Source organism: Coregonus lavaretus (assembly GCF_964263955.1).
Source record: "Coregonus lavaretus genome assembly, chromosome: 9".
NCBI classification, from domain to species: Eukaryota; Metazoa; Chordata; class Actinopteri; order Salmoniformes; family Salmonidae; genus Coregonus; species Coregonus lavaretus.
Genome location: NC_139996.1, coordinates 25,814,660 through 25,842,590, shown reverse-complemented (window position 1 = coordinate 25,842,590; position 27,931 = coordinate 25,814,660). Strand labels below are relative to the sequence as shown.

General features: G+C 41.2%; 1 protein-coding gene and 1 long non-coding RNA gene across 2 annotated transcripts; both read right to left on the bottom strand.

Annotated features, from left to right (window-relative positions):
- Positions 1-8,328: 8,328 nt before the first annotated feature.
- LOC311134934 lies at positions 8,329-9,368 on the bottom strand. Its single transcript, XR_014613724.1, has 4 exons — positions 9,320-9,368; positions 9,057-9,228; positions 8,796-8,923; positions 8,329-8,669 (listed from the first exon to the last, which is right to left on the bottom strand). It is a non-coding gene; the product is annotated as an uncharacterized lncRNA (long non-coding RNA).
- Positions 9,369-9,456: 88 nt separating this feature from the next.
- LOC311135307 (uncharacterized protein) lies at positions 9,457-12,260 on the bottom strand (the record flags this gene model as incomplete). Its single annotated transcript, XM_084169257.1, has 8 exons — positions 12,027-12,260; positions 10,961-11,049; positions 10,562-10,708; positions 10,296-10,441; positions 10,051-10,187; positions 9,833-9,926; positions 9,631-9,742; positions 9,457-9,542 (listed from the first exon to the last, which is right to left on the bottom strand). Exons 2-8 carry the CDS (start codon positions 11,040-11,042, stop codon positions 9,457-9,459), a joined length of 804 nt encoding a protein of 267 aa, XP_084025383.1. The 5' UTR covers positions 11,043-11,049; positions 12,027-12,260.
- Between the last annotated feature and the right edge of the window lie 15,671 nt (positions 12,261-27,931).

The following is a 27,931-nucleotide window of genomic DNA, read 5'->3' as shown; positions in this document are numbered from 1 at the left end:
TCCCGGGCTTGACCTGAAGACTGATTGTTGGACATGACAAGTCCATATTTAGGTCACCTAAGTCTTCTGCCTAGCAACAAAGAATAAAAACCTCTATGTTCGTGATTAATCCAGTTATCTCTAATAGCCCACCCAAAAAAAAAACATCATCTTTAAATCACGACCAATGTCATATCCCTCTTTACTCTCTACCATTTGGGTAACATCCCTGATATATGTATGCCTCCTTAGAGTTCCAAATGATTTTATCATGGGCCGCCATTGCCTTCCCATAGATAAGATCACTTAATTTACCCGTATGCAGTACATAATGGAGTACCCAAGCTTTTCAGCAGTCTATCCTTACCAAAAAGCTCATCATTCTTCATCAACAAAAAAAATTATCTAGTCCCTATCTACCTGATCCTATTGCTAAATCAATGGTCTAGGCAATAGCTGTCTCGCCTTAGATTGTACATTCCTCTGATTACTGCAGCTTATTCCATTAATTTAGGTTCAATTATCCCCCAACAAACCGTTCCATCCTACAGCATAGTAAACACCACCCATGAACTGCTGAAAATCCCCTAAATTCAACATAACAACCCTTTATAAACATCATGCTGGGTGTGTTGTTTCTTTATTTGAAAAACCCAATTGAAAAACAACAATCAAAGATAGCCAGGCTCAGCTTAATTTGGTAGCTCCCTTTTATAACTTCACTACTGCTTCCCCTCCCCCTTAGCAACATTCTTTCTCCTGGTTATACATTTTGTTAACCTTCAATTACCATCAGTAATCTAAAGATGGTAGTACACACAAAACATGACACAGATATCCCCAGTCCTAACCCATCAATGATGTTTGTATCAATCTAATTCCTCATAACTAATCCATAAAACCACCCAAAATTCCTCGAGTATCCAATGATTATTTAATTGATTACCCTAAATCTGCTACATGTGATCTCATTTCAAATGATCCATTATCAATTATTTGTTCAACCCCCTAGGAAAATCTGTCTCCCCTTCTATTGTTCCTGTCCCCCTTGTAAATGTCATATTTCAGTTTTTAGCCAATACAATCACGGTTACATCAAATGTTCCCTCAGTTAATGGTATTTTCTCCCTAATATTTCATACTCTCCCTATTTCCCTAAATGAGATTAATCCCTTGCCTTTCCTCCACTATCCTTCTATCATTACTGAATCAATGATAATAACTGCAATAACTATCAATAATAATTGTAATAACTATTACGAATTATATTGTGCCCTTTTTCTGATGTTATAATTGTAGTCTATTCCATCACTTTAGTTTAAAATATACGTTTCTTTATAACAAATCCAGAACCCACCACAGGCTGGCGCTATTTCCCCAGCACAACAGCCAATGCCACTTGCTTCCCCGTAACGAAAATAAATTATCGTTCTAAAATTTTCCAACTATTTGTATTTTCCCGCTAACCCATTTCAGTTTGCTATTCAATCTCTTTAACCGTTCTCTCTGATTCCTCCCCAATCAATAAAACAAATACTTGATATCGTTGATAAGCATACACTTAATGACATTCCTACCATCTGAACTATGTACTGTCTCTCACCTCTCCACCCCCTCTCCTGCTCCTTCCTACATTATGGGGGAGGCGCGGGAAACTTCCCTACAATCTTCCCTCTTAGGAAATAATTTCATTCGTACTTGTAACATATTTTCATAGACCTATCTATAATACTACTAAAGCTATCTAATGCAACTTTTAATACACGTAAAAACTCTCTCTCCCTACACCCATTCCCCATTGAATAAGTGCGTCTTCCTAGTTACCCCATAACCACGGCTCAAATCTTTTATTCAGCATTTAACCAACCAAATACTAAGTAGTATCCGGTTATCATTCATACCCGCCGTTGAATTCCCTCATACACACATATTTCACCTTATGCCATTCAAATGCCCAACACAACATAATAGTTCAATGCAACCCTCTATTGGTTCTCTACTATTTATACATTACTTCTATAACCACTTTAGTTATGGTCTGATTACCCATTAAACCTTATCACATAACCTTATCACCTAATCAAACAACGGCACAACCTTAAACTCATCTCCGCCGGCTGGTAGCCCAGTAACCAAGAGCACCGTCTCAGTAACCGAGGTCGCCGGCTCGAACTCCCGAGCCGACCAGGCGAAAAATCTGCCGATGTGCCCCCCAAGCAAGGCATCCTGCAAGTCGCTCCGGACCAGAGCGTCTGCCAAATGACCAAAAATGCAAATGTAAATATTCTCTACTTTCTTACTCATGACGTACATCTACGTTTGAGTGAGAAAGTTCATACATATGCATCGTTGGAATTTTATAGGTACCTCTCAAATAATCGCTTCGTGGTGTTTTTAGCCAATTCTTAATTGACACAAATCATTTTTTCAAACATTTTACCCGTTGAACCAAAAAAATAGACTGTCCTATCTCCGAACTGTCCTTTTCTTTACACCTGCAGTCACGATGGTTAAATATTCCTTTGTTACCGTTAAAGCACTTTCGCGCTTAAAAAAGACCCTCGCTGTCTCTAGCCCCTCCCCTCGCAGTTTTTTCAAATCCGTTCCACAGTTTACATGCAATCATAACTTCACATTTTTAATCTAGATGCCCAATAAATCTATACCTCTTCTCCCAAATGGATCCATAAAACATATTTATTCGATCTCTTCCTAACATATATCTTTCATCCCCCGTTAATTCTCGGACCTCTTTAGAAGATTTATTTCCCATGGTGGAAAAATAAGAAATCCCCCCGTTTAGTAATAATTCCCAGAATTATTCTCCTAGAAGCTATTATTTTAGTGCGTCTCTTGAGCCAATGTATGATCTGCTTTTGTAATTAACCATTTAAAATTATTTAACCCCTAACCCAGAGTTTTTTATTTTATTTTTAGCTCCTTCCTTGAAACAATTATCACGTATTCCGATGGATTCATAAATCTCACACGTACACAACATTATACAATCATTTGCCAAACCTATTTGTAACCTAGAGGTCGTAACTACTCCAGTTTACAGAGTTATAGCAAATCCCCAGTTGTTTACGCGACTTTTTACCTGTTTTATGTATCCATAGCACATGACAAAAATCATCCCTTTCCCTGTTTATCGTAATATTGTACCCAGTACAATCTCAATAAAAACTAGTTTACATTGGTGATGGCCTTTCACCCCGGGTCATTTCGGACTAGATTATTTTGGTAATAGCTATTTACCTAGGGTCAATTACGGACCCTCCTTGTTTAGTAATAATTCCCAGAATTATTCTCCTTTGCGATTTTGGTAACTATTCTCTGCCCTCCACAAGAATCACTATTCTTATACAAGTTCAAATCATTTCAACTAAATCCATGAATAAAAATTACTGACCTTTTCCTTGCAGTTTGGATTTAAATGCTTTTTCAAACTCGTTAACGTCTTTATCGTTCATAAGAGTCATCACCGGCCTGTTTATTACCTTAACGTCGAAGGCCAGGACTATTCTCCACGGATGCAATCATCCGCCCGTGCACGGTTTCGGTGTTTCTAGAATGACAAAGACGTATTTAAGCTCCGCTCAAAGGACCACACTGTCAAGAGAATTTCTATCTCTAATTCAACCTAAGCTTGAATCATTACCAGAGGTTGTAAGGCTCTGGTTTGAATCATAAATGATTCAAGGTCCACAACCAACAAGGATTATCTGTATTTTTATTCATGGAGAGCTCTGGCGCCCAAAACACATACACTCCTGTTTTATACCTCGACATACAAAGGCACCCTGCTCCGCCCACCTCTAGGAGGCCCCCTGTAACCCGTTTTCTCAGTCCCCTTCACCCTGGAATGTTTAGTCCCGCCCCCCTCTGTTAGTAGGTTGACAATATATTATAATTCTAACACAGTTCACACATTTATACTGTATTTGGGGTGAAATCCTTTAGTCATTATTCTTAAAATACAAATTAATCTAACATTATTACATTTTGCATTGATCTCTCACGTCACTTGCTACACATGGAAACTCTGACTGTAGTGCAGCTTTGATTGGCCGACAAAAACAAGCAGCTACACGCGTGAAACGTGTGTAGGCTACCGGTATGTATTTTTTGTGGGGCGCACGTCATAAAAACTACATTTAAAATGTTGTTGTTTTATTTAATAAAGAATTTCAAATGTCATGGTACACTCTTAGAAAACAAGGTGCTAAGTAGAGCCATTTAAGGTTATTGGGTTTTTCCCCATAGGGGAACCCTTTTTGGTGGTAGGTAGAACCCTTTGCAGATGGTTCTACCTAGAACCCTCTGTAGGGTTCTTCATATAACCCCTTGTAAATGGTTCTACCTAGAACCCTCTGTAGGGTTCTTCATACAACCCCTTGTAAATTGTTCTACCTATAACCCTCTATGAACGGTTCTTCCTAGAACCCTCTATGAACGGTTCTTCCTAGAACCCTCTATGAACGGTTCTTCCTAGAACCCTCTATGAAAGGTTCTACCGAGAACCCTTTTATCTTTGAAGTTTTCTTCCTAGAGCCGTCTATGAACGGTTCCACCAGCCTCATTAGCCTTTAAAATTAAACTCTTTATGACAATACATTACATACAGTATATCATAAGGCCTTTATTTGAGGGCCTAGCTATACCCTAACACAGCGGTGATAGGAAATTCCTGGTTTATAGGCTACATCAGGCCTTCAAGTCACATTATGCTGGCTTGCAAAGTGATGTGTAATACCTATTGGAATCCAGCCAGAGTGAGGATATCCAACAATTGGAACTTTGAATCACCCATAACCTGCATTCAGAATGACAGCCAGAGTAGGGAAGATTGATAAATGAGACAACCTAAAGCATCTAAACTGAACAACCATCTCATTAACGGGTGCAATAAGTCCAACTACTAACAGATTTGATTAGTTTAGAAAAAAGGTATGTTATTTATCTTTGTGTAGCATAAGATCAATCAATCAATGTTCAAGAAAAAACCCAGATAAATCAACCTGCCATAGAGCATGTTGGGAAATATGATAATGAGGGTGTGGCTTTGATTGTGTAATTTTTACTCTGTGTAGAGAAAAAAACCACACTCACCTCTCGTTATTTTTTAGCAGACGCTCTTATCCAGAGCGACTTACATGAGCAATTAGGGTTAAGTGCTTTGCTCAAGGGCACATTGACAGATTTTTCACCTAGTCGGCTCAGGGATTAGAACCAGCGACCTTTCGGTTACTGGCACAATGCTCTTAACCACTAAGCTACCTGCCGGATCAAATCAAATCACATTTTATTGGTCACATACACATGTTTAGCAGATGTTATTGCGGTGTAGAAAAATGCTTGTGTTTCTAGCTCCGAAAGTGCAGTAATATCTAACAAGTACACAGTAAAAACAGAAGTGTTAATTTAACTCCTATCGAGTTGAATTTAACTCTGTTTCAGATAACATTTGGTCCCACTCAAAATCAGTGTAAAATGTACTCTTTGGTCAGTGTAAAACTTTTAGAGTTAATTCTACTCCATATTGTGTAAAAAAATAACAATGAAATGTGTCAAAATATTTAACACTGTAGTTTAATCACACTGTTGAGAGTAATATGATTACACTGTATAGAGTTAAGTCAACTACAATTTTACTTTAAAAAATGACACTTTAAAGTGTAATGATATTTACTTTTCATTTCTCTACAGTGTTTTTTTTATTTTTATTTAAATCATATGATGTAGTGTTACTGAATTATAGAAATATCAATACTATCAAATAAAACAAAGCACAATAATACAAGATGAGAGCACCCACATTTATTGAAAAAAAAAAGTATAATTTCAATGACCGTGAATTTACATTGTACACCCATTGCCTTGTCTATGACAGAAGTATAACATCATAAAAATGTTCACCAGAGAAAGCAATATGGCACAACAAGGAGAGCTGTGTCATTTCCTCCATATGACCTTTGTATGTCAAAAGGTCTAGGGTAGTGCAGGTTGTCGACATGAAAAAAAACTAAATCATGCTTTGATCTGATCACCTCATATGCATGGAAATGTTCTTGAAAAGTTACTGTAACTAAAGGCACTGTGAGTAGTAACAGTTTTTCACACATTATCAGAACTGACTCAATCTGATAAAACAAGGGCACTTCAGAGTCAACTTCGCCACAGATAACCAAGTGTGGGCGATAAACATACCCATTATGTTTAGCCCAATTAACCTTCATAACCTGAATGCTACTGGGCACTTGCATTGCCAAAGCAATTTCAGAACCTCCTTTTACCATATTTAAAGCCACCATTTTTCCTGGACCAATATCTAACCGACTAAAAGTTGTTGATCTTCGCCAACTATATGCCATATGATTCTGATGCTTTTTTGCCAGCGTTTTGGTAATATTTTTAAACGATTTAAGCTGTTTTTTGAAAAAATTATGTTTGCCTTCATACCTCATACACCAACTATGAAGTACAGGCCCTATTTTCTGGATGCAGCGGGGATAGTGGATAAGAAAATGGTGCTTTGGTAAAAGTTTTTTCTGAGGATACAACTTCTTAAACAGTGTATGGTGATCAACAATCAAATGTTTTAAATATACACATAGACCTTGAGATAACATGGGCGAGAATATAATGTTAATTATTTGCAATAATAAAAGAAGCAGGCCCCAGTGTTGGTCAGTAGAAGTTACCAAATCTCCAAAGATAAGAGGAACATTCCTAAGTAAGCACCAGGACTGAATTGCATTCAGTCCCAGATCATTAGATCCTTCACTTAAATTAACAGTCACAGGCCTGTTATTTCTCTCTTTGAAACCATAATCAAAACTTTGTATTCTTGAATGTATTTCTCCTGATGTAACATGTTTTTCATTCAAATACAGAAATAATAACTTCAATTCGTACTGGCCAACCCCTTCTAACACATCATGCATCACATCAACTGAGAAGTTCTCAGTTGTGTGAAAATACCTCAATGAATTTAATATGCATGACCTTTTCACACCAAAAACATACGGAAGGGATGGATTACAAGCCATTTCTTGACAGTGAGCAGTATGCATATCTTTGGTGCGTAAAACTATTTTGGAAGAATCTTCAGAGAATTCTGTTTGAAAGTCCTCCTTTTCTGCTAAACAAAACCTGCAACAGTACCTTGCACTGAAAGACTCCACAAGACCAAACAAACTATGCAAACCCAAATTATCACCTGTTACCTGTACTACAGTGCCACGTACATAACCACTGTATAATGGAATCTCAATACCATCGCTCTCTAACACTTTAATGTCTCGAACAATGGGAGCAAAAATTTCACTAAAACCATATCGTTTAACATCTTGAGTATGAAATAAGGCGCACAGGTGTATGTTAGCCAAAAAAGAATTCCATTTTGGAGAGAAGTTTCTTAAAGTAAAATATACTCCACCCAATTTATGAATACCTCGCTTGGAACCCAATGGGTTGGCGACCTCAAAATCATCATAGAACATCTGGACCTGTATTGTCTGCTTCTCAGTTGAGAACAGGGGGTGACTTTTAAAAAAAGATCCATCACAAATATCTCTCAGTCTAGAGTTGCTGGTAGCTGAGCTTTGCAACATTTCTGCAAAATACTGACTTTTAAATATTGACTGCAGTGTAGATAAAATTGGAATATACATGAATTTATCTTGAACTACTACCTGATCATATGTTCCAGTCTTTTTATTTCGTCTTGTGTCAAATCTTGAACCAATCACACATTCAACTGGTTCTACTATTTCCCACTTGGCAGTCATACATTTTGATCGCTTGTATTCCGAATTTAGAACTGTGAAAGGATTCTCTAACCCCTCAAAACACGCCTCAACTTTCTTGCACATTTCTGTTTCTCTTTCATTACTAAATACATGCTTTATCACTGTTTCTTTAGCATGCTGATGAATATCTTGAACAATCTCTTCCATGGAAATCACTACAGTATTTACTGTACTTTGACCAACACCTGCTGCCTTTAGATCAGAAATAACAGCTGCACAACTATTTACAATGTATGGCGAAGATAACTCTGACCCAGCCTCTAAACATTCAGTCGACACTTCAACATGAGAAATATTACTGGTGTTGACGGTACTTTGAGGGTCTGAAAGATCATCTTCTATAGAATCTACTAAACTTTCTCCGTGGCACTTGTTAAGATGTTTTCTAAAACCAGAAAAGCTACCAAAAGAACGTGAGCATCCTTCTTGACCACATTTCAGAAAAAGAGTCCTGCCTGTACATAGCCCATGAATTATCTTAAGGTGCTTAACAAGGTTGTTTGGACTTCCATGGTCACTTTTGCAAAGAAAAGAAAACACTTCATAGTTTTATCTCAACTAACGCACCATTCTTGCTCGCAACTCAGCAACTCTAGGAGTCTCCTTTGTTTCCCCCATGTCGATGTTATAGATGGTTGTTTGCACAAAAGTGAAAAAGCTGCTCAAGGAAGAACTGTATGACGTACCAAATACGTAATGGGCTTTAAAGACTTCGTCAAAAGCTCCTACTGAACCTGTTGCCTTGCATGGAAGAGCATGCTTGTCAACCACAATGAAGTAGGAGTGAATGCTGCTCTGTGTGGATCCCTGGGCGAGAAGGTAGGGCTGACTGCTTTGGGTGATGTTGTCAAGATGCTGCTGCACACTGGTTCCAACCTACAAAAAAAACACATTCAACAGAATTGTTTTGGTGACTAACCTCTGACAATAGATAAGATCACCTCAAACTGTGCACAAGATTGAGATGATGGAATATATATTTTAAACAACTGTTAAGCATACCTTTTGAAATCTGATGAGCTGATCTACAGCTTGATATGCAGACATCTTTCCCGGCCTCTTTCTACCTTGTGCAGATGGTGGTAGCAAATGTAGCAGCAGCAAGATGGCAGACATGTCACTGTCCCAGCCTACAAATAAGTAAATAAAAACCTGGTTAACATTGTGCCGTAGCATAACATTCTTATTCACAACTTGCACCATTATGGACATATAATGCACACCTACATTATCCACATAAAAAGTAAAACAGTTCATTCATACCATTCTCAACTTCAGCAGCTGACTCAGCATTGCGCATCAAATCCAAGAGTTCTGTGGTGGATACAAGTCCATGGCTTTCCTTTATTACTTTTGCTTTGAAAGTGGTTGGCCACTTCTCCAAGAATTTGTTGGCTGTGGCCTCACCAAACAGAAGTCTGAAATCTTGTTCTATCTGCAATGTAACACACAAACACAGAAATAATGAGTGTTACCTTATTCTTCATTGGATATTTTTGGTGATGCAGTGAATTAAGTTGTCATACCAGTCCTGGTGTGTCCAGAAATCTTGGGAAGACCGAGAAGACATCTGATGATTTGGCTTCATCGTTGACCATTGCTTGCCGATATATGAAGGTCATTTTCATCTTCTCACGGACAGTGTTTTCATCAGCAGAGTGTCTCAAACAGCAATAGCTGCTTCCACATCCTCATCAGATGGCTCTCTGTCATAGGTGAAGGGCTGACGATCACGGCCTGGCCCACCAACTTAAGACAAAATACAGTGTTAAGAAATCCTTTCTGTACAATTCACAGGTCACCATTATAATTACATGTCACTGATCAGAAAACATACCTTTAGGAGATTTGCTGACTGAGGCACCTCTTTCCTCTGCTGTTTTTCTTTGTATGGTCTTCAATCGCCATGCAAGGTATCCGGAACCACTCTCCGGATCGTAGTAATGATCCTATATTATTATAAATAAATTATAAAGGAGTACTATTCCCATTTCATAGAGTGAATATGTGCATAATGTTGCAATAACCCATTTACTTACATATCCATGTTGTGAGTATGGGTCTTCTAGATAGGGAAACAAAGCTACTATCCCCTGTGCATACATCACTCTGACACTTTTGGGGGGGGATGTCCTAGCATATGAATTCAAAGTTAACATCACACTGAATTGATATTGCACAACACATTTTACATAATTAATAACCGGAAAATAATAACAATGTTTCTTTACAGCCCATCTATATGCTTAATGCTTACCCATGTGTTTCTGTCATCTCAGCAGCAAGTATGTTGATCATCTGTCTTCTGGTGGCATCTGTCAGAGATTTGGTTTTTCCATACTCTTGCATAATGCGTTCACCACCAGGCTTTGATGTTAGGATTTTTTCAATCAGCTATAGGTGGAAAGAAATGTGCTTTCCGTAATTGTAAAACAATATGTAATGCTGTCACATGATGAAACAACATTCAGATTGGACTTAACAGCAATGTTCACCACTTACTGCTTTTGCCTCATAGTTTATGTGGCATGGCCTTTTAGGCTGGCTTCCTTCGCCAGCCGCTACTTCTTCAACATCGTCACACACAGTGAAATTCAGAATGATGGTGTCATCAGATGTACCCGAGCATGATGATGAATGAGAGGTATCTGTTCATTATGAAATTTGTGCAAAACATAGAAACATATTATAATAAACTGTTATTTTTAAGACAATAAAGGTTCTCATTCTGGCCTTTAAACTAAAAAACTAATTGAATGAATGAATACCAAGTCCATTGCCCAGCATGATTCTGAAAGTTCCAGGTGACTCCTTTACTAATTCTTCAAAAACATCTGAGTCAACTTCTGTGTCAGACTGGTCATACACCTTAATGTCTGGCTTTCTGCTTTCTGGTATGTTGAATTTTAGACACACTGTTAAAAAAAGAAGAAAAAAAAGAAAAACATGCATTCCCTTCTCACAAGAATCCAAGTTCATACTTAAGGTTGCCTCATGTGTTCACAAAATGATGAAAGACAAGGATCTGCACCTGATTTTATGTTACTGAAAATATAAAGCACAGCAGAAATGACTATAGACCTAAATAGATATCATAAGATAATAGCTTAATGCTGTATTATTTTGTCATTAGGGTGATATGTATTGCTTTAACCTATTATACCTACCTTCTTTCAAGAAAGCATTGAATGTCAGCTCAGACAGCTTGACGTATTTCTGCTCTTCCCCGAGCTGAACACGCAACAGCATTTTGCCTCTGTTAACAAAGAAAATATATATTCAAAATCATCATTTAGTGCTGGTTCAACTAAGCGTTAGCTAACTATCCATTTATCTCAGTAGTACTAGCTACACAATGCACTATGCATTACTTAGACGTTACACTGCAATTACAAAGGCTGAAGTAGACAAAGTTGTGCTGGTTGAATATAACGTTAAGCTGCCATTTTCTGCAGCAAATGGGTGTAGGCTAGTTCAAGTTTAGAGGCACATTGTCCCATTAGCTACCAAATAACTAGCTATGTGTCAAAGTTAGCTAGCTCATTAGCCATTTTAGTTCGAACAGTAGCTAACCATTAAAATGGTTAAGCAATGTTAAACAAACCCGTCATGCAAATCAGTGATCTAAGTTAGCGTTTTATAACACCAACATTAGCTGGCTAACTATCAGAAGCATGCTAACATTACCGTTATATATAGCTTTATAAAAAACAGTTAACGTTAGTGTAAGGAAGCCTGGGAAGCTATACAATAACGTTAGCTAACAATACTATCTGTATAAATGTTTTGTTGTTAGCGAACGTTATTTTACGTATTTACCATTCTGACAAACTTCATTCGTGAAAATATTGCAACACAAAGAAAGACAGTTACCGATACTGATTGCAAGCTAGCTAACCGCATGACAAGCACAATCTGCGCTCATGCCAAACGGTGGTGTCCTTCAAACGAACTGATTAGCTAAGTTAACGTTACCTATTTTTAGCCATATGAAACAGCAAGCCATTCACAAAAATATCAAACATATTCCATGGGTATATCATATAACAGTTATTACTGTCAACCATCTGAACTTACAAGCTAATTTAGCTGGCTGATGACGAGGTCACTGCAAGGGGGACCGCCGCATGGAACTCGTAACTTAAAATATGACCTTGACATCAGCACAACTCTAAAATTATGTAAAGTTAAAAAATACCGGTTTGTTGTTGAAAAAACGGGGATGTAACTTACCTAGCAATATCTGTGGCCTAGCTACTCCTTCGCAATCTTCCTCCACCAACGTACGTGCCAAACTTCAGCAAAGCAGAGTGGCGGGTATTCATCACTGCTGTAGAGTTGAAATTGTCACTGCGTATCTGCAGATTTTTACACTCACTTTTAACTCCACTGATAGAGCAACTTTACTCTCAAAAATGTTGAAAATACTCTATCTGGGTTAAAATAACTTTACTCTGAAATATTAACACCCCATTTTCTACTGTGTAGTATCTATCAATTTCACAACATATACCCAATACACACTAATCAAGCCTACTACTGTTGTGTCGTCTGCAAACTTGATGATTGAGTTGGAGGCGTGCTTGGCCATGCAGTCATGGGTGAACAGGAAGTACAGGAGGGGGCTGAGCATGCACCCTTGTGGGGCCCCAGTGTTCAGGATCAGCGAATTGGAGGTGTTGTTTCCTACCTTACCCACCTGGGGGTGGCCCGTCAGGAAGTCCAGGACCGAGTTGCACAGGGCGGGGTTCAGACCCAGGGCCTCAAGCTTAAAGATGAGCTTGGAGGGTACTATGGTGTTGAATACTGAGGTATAGTCAATGATCAGCATTCTTACATATGTATTCCTCTTGTCCAGATGGGATAGGACAGTGTGCAGTGTGATGGCGATTGCATCGTCTGTGGATCTATTGGGGTAGTATGCAAATTGAAGTGGGTCTAGGGTGGCAGATAAGGTAGAGGTGATGTGATCCTTGACTAGTCTCACAAAGCACTTCATGATGACAGAAGTGATTGCTACGGGGCGATAGTAATTTAGTTCAGTTACCTTTGCTTTCTGGGATACAGGGACAATGGTGGCCATCTTGAAGCATGTAGGGACACAAGACTGGGATAGGGAGAGATTGAATATGTCCGTAAACACACCAGCCAGCTGGTCTGCGCATGCTCTGAGGACGTGGCTAGGGATGCCATCTGGGCCAGCAGCCTTACGAGGGTTAACATGCTTAAACGTCTTACTCACGTCGGCCACGGAGAAGGAAAGCCCAGAGTCCTTGGTAGTGGGCCGCGTCGATGGCACTGTATTATCCTCAAAGCGGGCGAAAAAGGTGTCTAGCTTGTCCGGAAGCAAGACGTTGTTGTCCGCGACGTGGCTGGTTGTCCTTCTGTAGTCCGTGATCGTCTGTAGACCCTGCCACATACGTCTCGTGTCTGAGCCGTTGAATTGCGACTCCACTTTGTACCTATACTGACGTTTTGCCTGTTTGATTGCCTTGCGGAGGGAATAACTACACTGTTTTTATTCTGCCATATTCCCAGTCACCTTGCCATGGTTAAATGTGTTTGTTCACGCTTTCATTTTTGTGCGAATGCTGCCATCTATCCACGGTTTCTGGTTAGAGTAGGTTTTAATAGTCACAGTGGGTGCAACATCTCCTAAACTCAGTCACCATATCAGTATATATGTCAACATTATTCTCTGAAGATATACAGGGATAGTCGTGAATGGGATATCAAAGGTGCATGTTAATAACTTATCCCGAATAAGACCTTAAGTGGGATATGACCTGCTATCCGGAATACTGTGCGCATGTAAACATGGTCAATGTCACATAGACAATTTAATACATTTTTGACAAAACCTTTTTATTGTTAAAATTTTATTTTCTAAAAAATTATTACTCACACAAGTAATCGAATACTAACGTCCGTTCAGTGGTGAGACTATGCTTTGGGATCACACAGTCCTTAGAGTTCTGTTATTAGATAGGCAGGCTAATGGTGATCAGCTAAATGTCTTTGACAGACCATTGTAGCTGATACACAGAGATGATCAGTGATCTTTTCCCTTGGTTACGTCATCCTGTTGGTTTCCTCTTCATTAATCCTCCCTGGCTCAATAGGGAAACTTGTTCTAGACCAGTGGTCACCAACCTTTTCTGAGTCAAGATAACATTCTGAGTCAAAATGCAAGCTGAGATCTAACGCTCAGAATCTTTTTTAAACATGACTTAAAAAAACGTAAAACATGACTTTAAAAAACATAAGCCTATGCGTTCTGTAGCAATAAGGTTTGTGCAGTAGGCTATATGCCCAATACATTATCACTTGCTTGAATTCCTCTGCCAATGTTGTTCTTCTCAGACCATTTTAAAATTATAGGTATATGATCACACTGGTAATACATGTACAGTGAGGGAAAAAAGTATTTGGTCCCCTGCTGATTTTGTACGTTTGCCCACTGACAAAGAAATGATCAGTCTATAATTGTAATGGTAGGTTTATTTGAACAGTGAGAGACAGAATAGCAACAACAAAAATCCAGAAAAACGCATGTCAAAAATGTTATAAATTGATTTGCATTTTAATGAGGGAAATAAGTATTTGACCCCCTCTCAATCAGAAAGATTTCTGGCTCCCAGGTGTCTTTTATACAGGTAACGAGCTGAGATTAGGAGTACACTCTTAAAGGGAGTGCTCCTAATCTCAGCTTGTTACCTGTATAAAAGACACCGGTCCACAGAAGTAATCAATCAATCAGATTCCAAACTCTCCACCATGGCCAAGACAAAAGAGCTCTCCAAGGATGTCAGGGACAAGATTGTAGACCTACACAAGGCTGGAATGGGCTACAAGACCATCGCCAAGCAGCTTGGTGAGAAGGTGACAACAGTTGGTGCAATTATTCGCAAATGGAAGAAACACAAAAGACAGTCAAACTCCCTCGGCCTGGGGCTCCATGCAAGATCTCACCTCGTGGAGTTACAACGATCATGAGAACGGTGAGGAATCAGCCCAGAACTACACAGGAGGGTCTTGTCAATGATCTCAAGGCAGCTGGGACCGTAGTCACCAAGAAAACAATTGGTAACACACTACGCCGTGAAGGACTGAAATCCTGCAGCGCCCGCAAGGTCCCCCTGATCAAGAAAGCACATATACAGGGTCGTCTGAAGTTTGCCAATGAACATCTGAATGATTCAGAGGAGAACTGGGTGAAAGTGTTGTGGTCAGATGAGACCAAAATGGAGCTATTTGGCATCAACTCAACTCGCTGTGTTTGGAGGAAGAGGAATGCTGCCTATGACCCCAAGAACACCATCCCCACCGTCAAACATGGAGGTGGAAACATTATGCTTGAGGGGACAGGACAACTTCACCGCATCAAATGGATGATGGACAGGGCCATGTACCGTCAAATCTTGGGTGAGAACCTCCTTCCCTCAGCCAGGGCATTGAAAATGGGTCGTGGATGGGTATTCCAGAATGACAATGACCCAAAACACACGGCCAAGGCAACAAAGGAGTGGCTCAAGAAGAAGCACATTAAGGTCCTGGAGTGGCCTAGCCAGTCTCCAGACCTTAATCCCATAGAAAATCTGTGGAGGGACCTGATGGTTCGAGTTGCCAAACGTCAGCCTCGAAACCTTAATGACTTGGAGAAGATCTGCAAAGAGGAGTGGAACAAAATCCCTCCTGAGATGTGTGCAAACCTGGTGGCCAACTACAAGAAACTTCTGACCTCTGTGATTGCCAAAAAGGATTTTGCAGAGGGGTCATGTTTTGCAGAGGGGTCAAATACTTATTTCCCTCATTAAAATGCAAATCAAAAAAATCATTTTTAAACATGACTTAAAAAAACGTAAAACATGACTTTAAAAAACATAAGCCTATGCGTTCTGTAGCAATAAGGTTTGTGCAGTAGGCTATATGCCCAATACATTATCACTTGCTTGAATTCCTCTGCCAATGTTGTCATGTTTTGCAGAGGGGTCAAATACTTATTTCCCTCATTAAAATGCAAATCAAAAAAATCATTTTTAAACATGACTTAAAAAAACGTAAAACATGACTTAAAAAAACATAAGCCTATGCGTTCTGTAGCAATAAGGTTTGTGCAGTAGGCTATATGCCCAATACATTATCACTTGCTTGAATTCCTCTGCCAATGTTGTTCTTCTCAGACCATTTTAAAATTATAGGTATATGATCACACTGGTAATACATGTACAGTGAGGGAAAAAAGTAGAAACTTCTGACCTCTGTGATTGCCAAAAAGGATTTTGCAGAGGGGTCATGTTTTGCAGAGGGGTCAAATACTTATTTCCCTCATTTAAAATGCAAATCAAAAAAAAAAAAAAAAATTTTTTTTTTTTTACTGGACTAATGGCCTGCATTTGATGGTCAGTCTGAGGAAAATGAGGGAGCAGTGTTGAGGCTGCCTCTCACCCGACTCACCATCCTTCCTCTCTCCTTCCCTCCGCTGAGAAAAGGTGACACAGTCTTCCAGCTGATGGTAAAACTTAAGTCGCACTGCATTATTTCTGCCTCATGCACCAATTAATGTTGTTACTCCTATGACCAGTGAAAGTGACATATTCCTCGATATACAAAATACATAAGCCGCTAATAATAACAACGCAAGCTTATCGGAACACTTTTGCAATACTCATTCATTGCAGCTGCAGTGCTGGTTGTAGCTCAATTGGTAGAGCATGGCGCTTGTAATGCCAGGGTAGTGGGTTCGATCCCCGGGACCACCCATATGTAAAAATGTATGCACACATGACTGTAAGTCGCTTTGGATAAAAGTGTCTGCTAAATGGCATATTATTATATTATTATTATTAAGTAGGGAGAACGCTCATTTTATGGCTTATAAAAGTGTTGAACAAAGTGTTGAAAGTGCTGAATAACAAGTTACTCATATTAACAGCAGCTCTTTGCTGTATTTGTTGAGTCTCTCTCTAGTCATGGTTATAAAATATTTGAAATCTTACAGTATTGACTTTGCTGTGTATTCAAGGCTTATTTTTACAGTCTATGGCTAGAGGAAACTGTGCAGAAACAGTGATCTGAGCTATCTGATTGGCCAACGGTATTCCTATAAGTGCACTTAATTTTCTCTTTGGGCATGCCGGGTAGGCGGAGTTCTATCTTCAGACACATGACATGGTTCAAAATGGGAACGCTTTTCCTTCCCGGTGCTAGAGCTGCTGAATCAAGTGCACCTACTGCCAACGGAGTGAAACGAATAAAAAACGTAGGAACGCAAGGCTATATTGCTGTTTTTTTACAGACATTTTTGAAGAATCGACTACGAATGCCTTGGAGATCGACCAGTCGATCGCGATCGACCGATTGGTGACCACTGTTCTAGACTGATGGAATTAGACAGTAATAAGGGGTGTTTGTGTATCTGTGTTTGGAGACATTGTTACAGGAATCAAACTTTCTTTATTAGGCTATTACAATTATATACAGTGGGGAGAACAAGTATTTGATACACTGCCGATTTTGCAGGTTTTCCTACTTACAAAGCATGTAGAGGTCTATAATTTTTTATCATAGGTACACTTCAACTGTGAGAGACGGAATCTAAAACAAAAATCCAGAAAATCACATTGTATGACTTTTTAAGTATTTAATTTGCATTTTATTGCATGACATAAGTATTTGATACATCAGAAAAGCAGAACTTAATATTTGGTACAGAAACCTTTGTTTGCAATTACAGAGATCATACGTTTCCTGTAGGTCTTGACCAGGTTTGCACACACTGCCGCATGGATTTTGGCCCACTCCTCCATACAGACCTTCTCCAGATCCTTCAGGTTTCGTGGCTGTTGCTGGGCAATACGGACTTTCAGCTCCCTCCAAATATTTTCTATTGGGTTCAGGTCTGGAGACTGGCTAGGCCACTCCAGGACCTTGAGATGCTTCTTACGGAGCCACTCCTTAGTTGCCCTGGCTGTGTGTTTCGGGTCGTTGTCATGCTGGAAGACCCAGCCACGACCCATTTTCAATGCTCTTACTGAGGGAAGGAGGTTGTTGGCCAAGATCTCGCGATACATGGCCCCATCCATCCTCCCCTCAATACGGCGCAGTCGTCCTGTCCTGCAGAAAAGTATCCCCAAAGAATGATGTTTCCACCTCCATGCTTCACGGTTGGGATGGTGTTCTTGGGGTTGTACTCATCCTTCTTCTTCCTCCAAACACGGCGAGTGAGTTTAGACCAAAAAGCTCTATTTTTGTCTCATCAGACCACATGACCTTCTCCCATTCCTCCTCTGGATCATCCAGATGGTCATTGGCAAACTTCAGACGGGCCTGGACATGCGCTGGCTTGAGCAGGGGGACCTTGCATGCGCTGCAGGATTTTAATCCATGACGGCGTAGTGTGTTACTAATGGTTTTCTTTGAGACTGTGGTCCCAGCTCTCTTCAGGTCATTGACCAGGTCCTGCCGTGTAGTTCTGGGCTGATCCCTCACCTTCCTCATGATCATTGATGCCCCATGAGGTGAGATCTTGCATGGAGCCCCAGACCGAGGGTGATTGACCGTCATCTTGAACTTCTTCCATTTTCTAATAATTGCGCCAACAGTTGTTGCCTTCTCACCAAGCTGCTTGCCTATTGTCCTGTAGCCCATCCCAGCCTTGTGCAGGTCTACAATTTTATCCCTGATGTCCTTACACAGCTCTCTGGTCTTGGCCATTGTGGAGAGGTTGGAGTCTGTTTGATTGAGTGTGTGGACAGGTGTCTTTTATACAGGTAACGAGTTCAAACAGGTGCAGTTAATACAGGTAATGAGTGGAGAACAGGAGGGCCTCTTAAAGAAAAACTAACAGGTCTGTGAGAGCCGGAATTCTTACTGGTTGGTAGGTGATCAAATACTTATGTCATGCAATAAAATGCAAATTAATTACTTAAAAATCATACAAATGTGATTTTCTGGATTTTTGTTTTAGTTTCCGTCTCTCACAGTTGAAGTGTACCTATGATAAAAAATTACCGACCTCTACATGCTTTGTAAGTAGGAAACCTGCAAAATCGGCAGTGTATCAAATACTTGTTCTCCCCACTGTATATACAGTGCGTTCTGAAATTATTCAGACCCCCTGACTTTTTCCTCAGCCTTATTATAAAATTGATTAAATAAAAACAAATCCTCATCAATCTACACACAATACCCCATAATGACAAAGCGAAAACTGGTTTTTAGAAATTATTGCAAATATATAAAAAACAGAAATACCTTATTTAAATAAGTATTCAGACCCTTTGCTATGAGACTCGAAATTGAGCTCAGGTGCATCCTGTTTCCATTGATAATCATTGAGATGTTTCTACAACTTGATTGGAGTCCACCTGTTGATTGGACATGATTTAGAAAGGCACACACCTGTCTATATACGGTCCCACAGTTGACAGTGCATGTCAGAGCAAAAACCAAGCCATGATGTCGAAGGAATTGTCCGTAGAGCTCTGAGACAGGATTGTGTTGAGGCACAGATCTGGGGAAGTGTACCAAAACATTTCTGCAGCATTGAAGGTCCCCAAGAACACAGTGGCCTCCATCATTCTTAAATGGAAGAAGTTTGGAACCACCAAGACTCTTCCTAGAGCTAGCCGCCTGGCCAAGCTGAGCAATTGGCGGAGAAGGGCCTTGGTCAGGGAGGTGACCAAGAACCCAATGGACACTCTGACAGAGCCCCAGAGTTCCTCTGTGGAGACGGGAGAACCTTCCAGAAGAGCGACCATCTCTGCAGCACTCCACCAATCAGGCCTTTACGGTACAGTGGCCAGACGGAAGCCACTCCTCAGTAAAAGGCACATGACAGCCCTCTTGGAGTTTGCCAAAAGGCACCTAAAGGACTTTCAGACCTTGAGAAACAAGATTCTCTGGTCTGATGAAACCAACATTGAACTCTTTGGCCTGAATGCCAAGCGTCACGTCTGGAGAAAACCTGGCACCATCCCTACGGTGAAGCATGGTGGTGGCAGCATCATGCTGTGGTAAAAGAAAGAAAGAAAAACCCTTGAATGAGTAGGTGTGTCCAAACTTTTGACTGGTACTGTATAAAAGTGTTAAACAAATAAAATATATTTTATATTTGAGATTCTTCAAAGTAGCCACCCTTTCCCTTGATGACAGCTTTGCACACTCTTGGCATTCTCTCAACCAGCTTCACCTGGAATGCTTTTCCAACAGTCTTGAAGGAGTTCCCACATATGAGCACTTGTTGGCTGCTTTTCCTTCACTCTGCCGTCCGACTCATCCCAAACCATCTCAATTGGGTTGAGGTCGGGGGATTGTGGAGGCCAGGTCATCTGATGTAGCATTCCATCACTATCTTTCTTGGTCAAATAGCCCTTACACAGCCTGGAGGTGTGTTGGGTCATTGTCCTGTTGAAAAAGAAATGATAGTCCCACTAAGCGCAAACCAGATGGGATGGTGTATCGCTGCTGAATGCCGTGGTAGCCAAGGTGGTTAAGTGAGCCTTGAATTCTAAATAAGTCACAGTGTCACCAGCAAAGCACACCAACATGGACTTGGTGTTTCACCAAATAGGGCTATCTTCTGTATACCTCCCCCTACCTTATCACAACACAACTGATTGGCTCAAATGCATTAAGAACAGAGTTAAGAAGGCACACCTGTTAATTGAAATGCATTCCAGGTGACTACCTCATGAAGCTGTTTGAGAGAATGCCAATAGTGTGCAAAGCTGTCATCAAGGCAAAGGGTGGCTATTTGAAGAATCTCAAATATAAAACATTGTTTTATTTGTTTAACACTTTTTTGGTTACTATCAGGTTTCAGGAGAAGTCCCAGATGCAGACAGTGTCGAAGTAATAAAAGTTTATTACAAAAAGAGGGGGCAGGCAAACGACAGGTCAAGGGCAGGGTCGTGACGTGACTTTAATTATTGTGATGACTATTATTTATCGAATAATTACCTACTATGTTTAATTGTTACTAGATTATATTAATGATGTAAAATTTTAACTCATTAGGAATTTGGGGCACCACGGGAAAAGTTGTTTAACGTGTTACCGTTTCCTGAATTAACTCTAAAGATATCTAGATATCTCTTGTCATTTAACAGTCATTTATTAATCATTTACCTCATATCAGTCTCATTCTGAAAGTCGTAGGCTCTTTAAGTCTGCACGAACCCGGGTCTTACTGATCATTCCATACCACACAAATGTATTTAATTATTTATTTACTAACTAAATAAAATGATAACACAAGATACAAACACGTACATGGTATAGGTAGGGATTAGAAACTTAATACAATGAAAACGGGTCCTTAGCGGACTAACACAATATGACACTTGTTACAAAAGATGGTGAGTTAAAGAGAGGGAGAGAAAACACTTGGATACACATGGAACTACATTTACATTTTAGTCATTTAGCAGACGCTCTTATCCAGAGCGACTTACAGGAGCAATTAGGGTTAAGTGCCTTGCTCAAGGGCACATTTACGTCATTTAGCAGACGCTCTTATCCAGAGCGACTCACCAATTGGTGCGTTCACCCTATAGCCAGTGGGATAACCACTTTACAAATTTTTTTTTTGGGGGGGGGGGGGGGGTAGAAGGATTACTTTATCCTATCCCAGGTATTCCTTAAAGAGGTGGGGTTTCAAATGTCTCCGGAAGGTGGTGAGTGACTCTGCTGTCCTGGCGTCGTGAGGGAGCTTGTTCCACCATTGGGGTGCCAGAGCAGCGAACAGTTTTGCCTGGGCTGAGCGGGAACTATGCTTCCGCAGAGGAAGGGGAGCCAGCAGGCCAGAGGTGGATGAACGCAATGCCCTCGTTTGGGTGTAGGGACTGATCAGAGCCCGAAGGTACAGAGGTGCCGTTCCCCTCACTGCTCCATAGGCAAGCACCATGGTCTTGTAGCGGATACGAGCTTCAACTGGAAGCCAGTGGAGTGTGCGGAGGAGGGGGGTGACGTGAGAGAACTTGGGAAGGTTGAACACCAGACGGGCTGCGGCGTTCTGGATGAGTTGTAGGGGTTTAATGGCACAAGCAGGGAGGCCAGCCAACAGCGAGTTGCAGTAGTCCAGACGGGAGATGACAAGTGCCTGGATTAGGACCTGTGCCGCTTCCTGTGTAAGGCAGGGTCGTACTCTCCGAATGTTGTAGAGCATGAACCTGCAGGAGCGGGTCACCGCCTTGATGTTGGCAGAGAACGACAGGGTGTTGTCCAGGGTCACGCCTAGGCTCTTCGCACTCTGGGAGGAGGACACAGCGGAGTTGTCAACCGTGATGGCGAGATCATGGAACGGGCAGTCCTTCCCCGGGAGGAAGAGCAGCTCCGTCTTGCCAGGGTTCAGCTTGAGGTGGTGATCCGTCATCCATACTGATATGTCTGCCAGACATGCAGAGATGCGATTCGCCACCTGGTTATCAGAAGGGGGAAAGGAGAAGATTAGTTGTGTATCGTCAGCGTAGCAATGATAGGAGAGGCCATGTGAGGATATGACAGAGCCAAGTGACTTGGTGTATAGGGAGAAAAGGAGAGAACTACGCTCACAGTAATCCTAATACCTTGCCCCGAACTGCCATCCGTTTGGTAAGAAGTAATGCATGTATTTACGTGTTGGAGGTCTTCGTCGTGTATCTCTGTTGGACCCAGGCCTTCGTGGGAAGGGGTTGATTGGGCCTTTTTCATGTAAGGCTCAGATTGTCCACCAGAGGTCACAATGTCCTTCTTCTTAGTTGTCTGTTTACTTTCACTCGTTCTGGAAGTGGTCTTCTGAGGACGGCTAATCAGCTGTGTCGATGATCCCCTGTGGGGTGATGAGATCAGTGTAGTAGACGATGGTTTGAAGAGAGTAACAGGATTGCCCCACTTAAATTCACCTTCTTAGAGGGGCGGCAGGTAGCTTAGTGGTTAAGAGCATTGTGCCAGTAACCGAAAGGTTGCTGGTTCTAATCCCCGAGCCGACTAGGTGAAAAATCTGTCTGTGCCCTTGAGCAAGGCACTTCACCCTAATTGCTCTGGATAAGAGCGTCTGCTAAATGACTAAAATTAAAAAATGTAGATACAGTAATTAGGACAGCTACTCAGCCGTAACATTGATTGTTAGTTGAGGCAACTTTGTCGTCTTCACCTCGTGTTGATTTTCAGGGTCGGGACCAATATGGATAACATCTGCAGCTTGAGGTCCGTCTGATCTGATCATTCTTATCTCAGTCTTTTATGCACTCTGGTAAAGAGGGGCATTTCCGTCATACTGGCATGCTCTCTGAGCTCCCTCGGGTGTGGCTAGTTACGAGGCAAAAGTATTATCATCACTATGATTTTGTTAGAAAGCTAAAATCACATTCCTATCTTCACAGAAACATTGTCCTTGATATTTTCTACCCAAGGTAAAGGATGTAAACCTGATATCCACAGTGTAAAAGCTCTTCAAGTCACAATGTTTTCATTATAACGCCTTTATACCATTTTTAATGACATCACAAAATATACATTCATTTTCCATATTCCATTTCTCATCATTCCCAACATTTGGATGTTGAAATAAATTGTCCCAATGTTCATTGTTGGATGTTGAAGGTTTTGTGGGGCAAAAAGTATCTGAAACAAAGGCATTCCTTTCACCATACTAGAGGACCAGAGATATATTCTCCTCCTCTCTAATTTCTGGCAGTGTTGAGGTGTTAAGACTGGCACAGCCCCCCCTGTGGGTAAGAGGGTCTGGTTGTTGTCGGCCATTTGCCAAGCTGATGTGAGGCCTTTGATCCTCACCCAGGGAGAGTCATGACAGCAGGCAGAGGTCAGTAATCCAGATCTGAGTCCAAAAGGTACAGAATGGTAGGCAGTCTCAGGGTCAGGGCAGGCGGAGGTCAATAATCCAGGGTGGTGTGACAATGTACAGAACAGCAGGCAGGCTCAGGATCAGGGCAGGCAGAATGGTCAAAACCGGGAAAAAAAGAAAACTTGAGAAAGACAGGAGCAAGGGAAAAAACGCTGGTAGGCTTGACGAAACAAAACGAACTGGCAGACAAACAGAGAACACAGGTATAAATACACTGGGGAAAATGGGGAAGATGGCGACACCTGGAGGGGGGTGGAGACAATCACAAAGACAGGTGAAACAGATCAGGGTGTGACAGTTACTACATGATTCCATATGTGTTATTGTGACTACTGCTGCTTACGGCAAATCCTGACTCTGCCATCAGCATGATGCAACAGGAACTGGGATTCATTGGACCAGGCGATGTTTTTCCACTCCTCAATTGTCCAGTGTTGGTGATCGCATGCCCACTGGAGTCGCTTCTTCTTGTTTTTAGTTGATCAAATCAAATTTTATTTTCCACATGCGCCGAATACAACAGGTGTAGACCTTTCAGTGAAATGCTTACTTACAAGACCTTAACCATCAATGCAGTTTAAAGAAAAATAAGTGTTAAGTAAAAACTAGATAAGTAAAAAATATAAATACAAATAATTAAAGAGCATCAGTAAAATAAAATAACAGTAGGGAGGCTATATACAGGGGGTACCGGTACAGAGTCAATGTCGAGGTAATTGAGGTAATATGTACATGTGGGTAGAGTTAAAGTGATTATGCATATATAGGAGTGGAACCCGGTGTGGTTGTCTGCTGCAATAGCCCATCCGTGACAAGGACTGATGAGTTGTGCATTCCGAAAATGCCATTCTGCACACCACTGTTGTACTGCGCCGTTATTTGCTTGTTTGTGGCCCGCCTGTTAGCTTGCACGATTCTTGACATTCTCCTTTGACCTCTCATCAATTAGCTGTTTTCACCCACAGGACTGCCGCTGACTGGATCTTTTTTGTTTGTTGCATTATTCTCTGTAAACCCTAGACACTGTCGAGCGTGAAAAGCGCAGGAGGCCGGACGTTTCTGAGATACTGGAACCGGCGCGCCTAGCACCGACGATCATACCACGCTCAAAGTCGCTTAGGTCACTCGTTTTGCCCATTCTAATGTTCAATTGAACAGTAACTAAATGCCTTGATGCCTGTCTGCCTGCTTTATATAGCATGCCACGGCCAGGTGAACGGGGCACCTAATAAACTGGCCACTGGGTGTATATGTGTGTGTGTGTGCAAGAGAGAGAGAAGCTGGTTTGATAAAGGCCTATACAGCCAGTATAGCCAAGCCCTAAGCCTCTTCTAATTAAGAGCTTCTGGCATTATCAACCTTATCATCAGGAATATTACTGTTACTTCATACTATACTAACCCACCGCATGGCATTTAGATTCAATAATTAGACTGAAAGTCACTCTCATTGAGTGGAGAGAGAGAGAGAGAGAGAGAGAGAGAGAGAGAGAGAGAGAGGAATGGTGTTTAAATTGAAGTGTTTTAATGTACTGGAGTACAACACTCCATTATTCTCTGTGTTGCTTCAAAGCTATAATCTGCATTAATAAAGGAATGGATGGATTGATTAGTTAGAGCCAAAGACCTTGTGTGTGTGTATATGTGCGTGCTTGTGTGATGGTACTGCGTCCCTTCAAGTGCTAGGAGGCTGAGTCTGAGGTATAAGGAGCAGAATGTTAAGTCTTGGATGTGAATGTTAAGTAATTTAAGTAATCACAAATAGTGAACTGGGCAGTGGTCTCCTCCCCATCCTGTTCCTTCCACTCTGTGTCTCCCCATCTGGTTTCAAGGCAAAGTGCTGCAATTTGATGTTTAAAAGGGTGTAAATCTTCACTGGAGCCTCAGTAACATCACCATCTGGCTGTGTGCCTGCTGCTCAGAGCTCAGAGAGCTGCCAGATACTAAACCACAGAGTACTGACACAGACAGACACTCTGCCCACTGGCTCCTCCTATGGACTCACTCTGTTTTCAAGCACTGTTTAAAGGAGGACAATAATTGGATATGTTGAACACAAAAGTTGTGCTGGTTAGTTGCTGAAGCTGCAAAAAAGCAACAACAAAATAAACTTCACAAACATTATCATGCTGTTATTATGTAATCAAATGCTATGACATTATTATTGTACCTTATTGCACTAGTTATTACATTTTCATAAAAATGTATTTGTTAGTGTGGTGTTGATGTCATGGTAAATTGAAGGAGTTGTTCATCTAAATGAAATATCTGTTTTAGCCTGTTTCACTCATGCGTGTGTGTGTGCGTGTTCATGTCCTAGGAGAGGCTGAGGAAACTGTTAGACAAAACAATGTAAATGTCTGACGGCTTTGAAGTGATTTCTGCTGATTAAGGATCTTCCTAATGTGAAATCTCTATATCAAACACAGGAGTTAGGGATTTCTACACACACACACAAACACACACACAGCTGGAAATCTCAATATCAAACAGGAGCTTTAGCAACTCAGTGTGCTAATTGTTCAGCCTCAGAGGAAGGGATTAGCATTAGCAACGTAGCATAATGGAGAAAACACGCTACAACTCTACTGCTAATTGAGTCACATGAATCTCTTACCCCTCTCTTTGCTTCTCTCTCTCTATCTCTCTCTCTCTCTCCAACTGTAACATTCTTTACCTCTGTCCCTCCCTCCCTGCATCTATGCCCCTCTCTCTCTCTCTCTCTCTCTCTCTCTCTCTCTCTCTCTGTCTCACTACATCCCCCCTCCCTCTCTCTCACCTTTCTCTCTCTCTCCTTCTCTCTCACTACATCCCTCTCTCTCTTCTGATGTTGCTTTGCCAGCCCTCCTGTGGGTTGATTAAATGAGAGATAAGTGAAAGTTTGTTTACATGTTTAACAAAATGCCTCAACACTCATTTCTATGAATGCCAGTGGGGGGATGTAGTATTGTACAAAATCATCTCTGAGAAGATAACTGCGATATGACATTTCCTGATTTGCTAAGTGTCCCAAGGGGTTGTCGTGTCTCTCTCCAAGCTGGTTTTAAGGACTCAGCCAACAGCTGATTTGCCAAACACAGTATCAAGACTGAACTGAACAGACCAATGCCATTATATCAGCCAGATTTTAGGTTGTTGTCCCACGTTAGATGATGTAGCCTAGATGTCTTGAATAGTGTGACTTTTTCTTCAGGTCACCAGTCTAACTGTCTGGCTTTGGGTCATTTAACTGAATGGTGGTGTAATAGTAATTGCTTTGAAGATCGGTATTTCCACTTAGATCCCCCTCTGAATCACTTCATAATGGGTAGCTACCAAAGTCCTCAATGGGGTTCATTTCCAACAACAGAGAGGGGGAGAGGGACAGAGAGAGGAGGGGAAAGGGAGGGTGTGCGAGTTTGGGCAATAGAGCTTGACTTGATCTGTCTTCGCCTCCCCCCTCTGTTGTGGATATGAACACCATTGAGAACTAAGTGCAGCAAGTCTCCGTCTCCTCCAGACTAGATGGCAGTCCTGTGTTAGCTGTGTTAGCTACACCACTGCTTTCTGTGTTTAGCCTTCAGAGCACCAGACCGCCTGCAGGCAAACAGCAGCCAGCTGCTCACAGCAACAGAGTACAGATTCCACTAACATCTCTAGGCTAGCTCAAAATGGGGGTTTAACTCTCAATATGGAAATTATACTTCATGTTGTACATGTCTGTTATATCAGAATTAATTACAGCATACATCAGCTTTGGGCTCCCGAATGGCGCAGCGGTCTAAGGCACTGCATCTCAGTGCTAGAGGCGTCACTACATACCCTGGTTCGATTCCAGGCTGTATTACAACCCGGCCGTGATTGGGACAATTGGCCCAGCGTCGTCCGGGTTTGGTCGTGGTAGGCCGCCATTGTAAATAGGAATTTGTTCTTAACTGACTTGCCTAGCTAAATAAAGGTTAAATAAAAAATACAAATAAAAACAATTATAACTACCAGTTACAACTTTATACACAGTGTAAATACCTGGGTAGCTTGACGTAAAGTGCTGCCTTGATCACTCCCTATTGGATTTGGACCACTTTTCCACATCGGTCCACATGGTGTGTTCAGCAGAGCAGTTAAGAGTCAGAGACTGGACTTTGAAGTGTTTCTCAGCAGGAGTGGCTGTGGTTTAGTACTGATGGAAGAACAGAGAGCTGAGGCAGTCCCTGGACTATAGTGGAAGAGAGGGCCTGTTCTATGTTAGGAATACACACACAGGCACAAACACACACACACACACACACACACACACACACACACACACACAC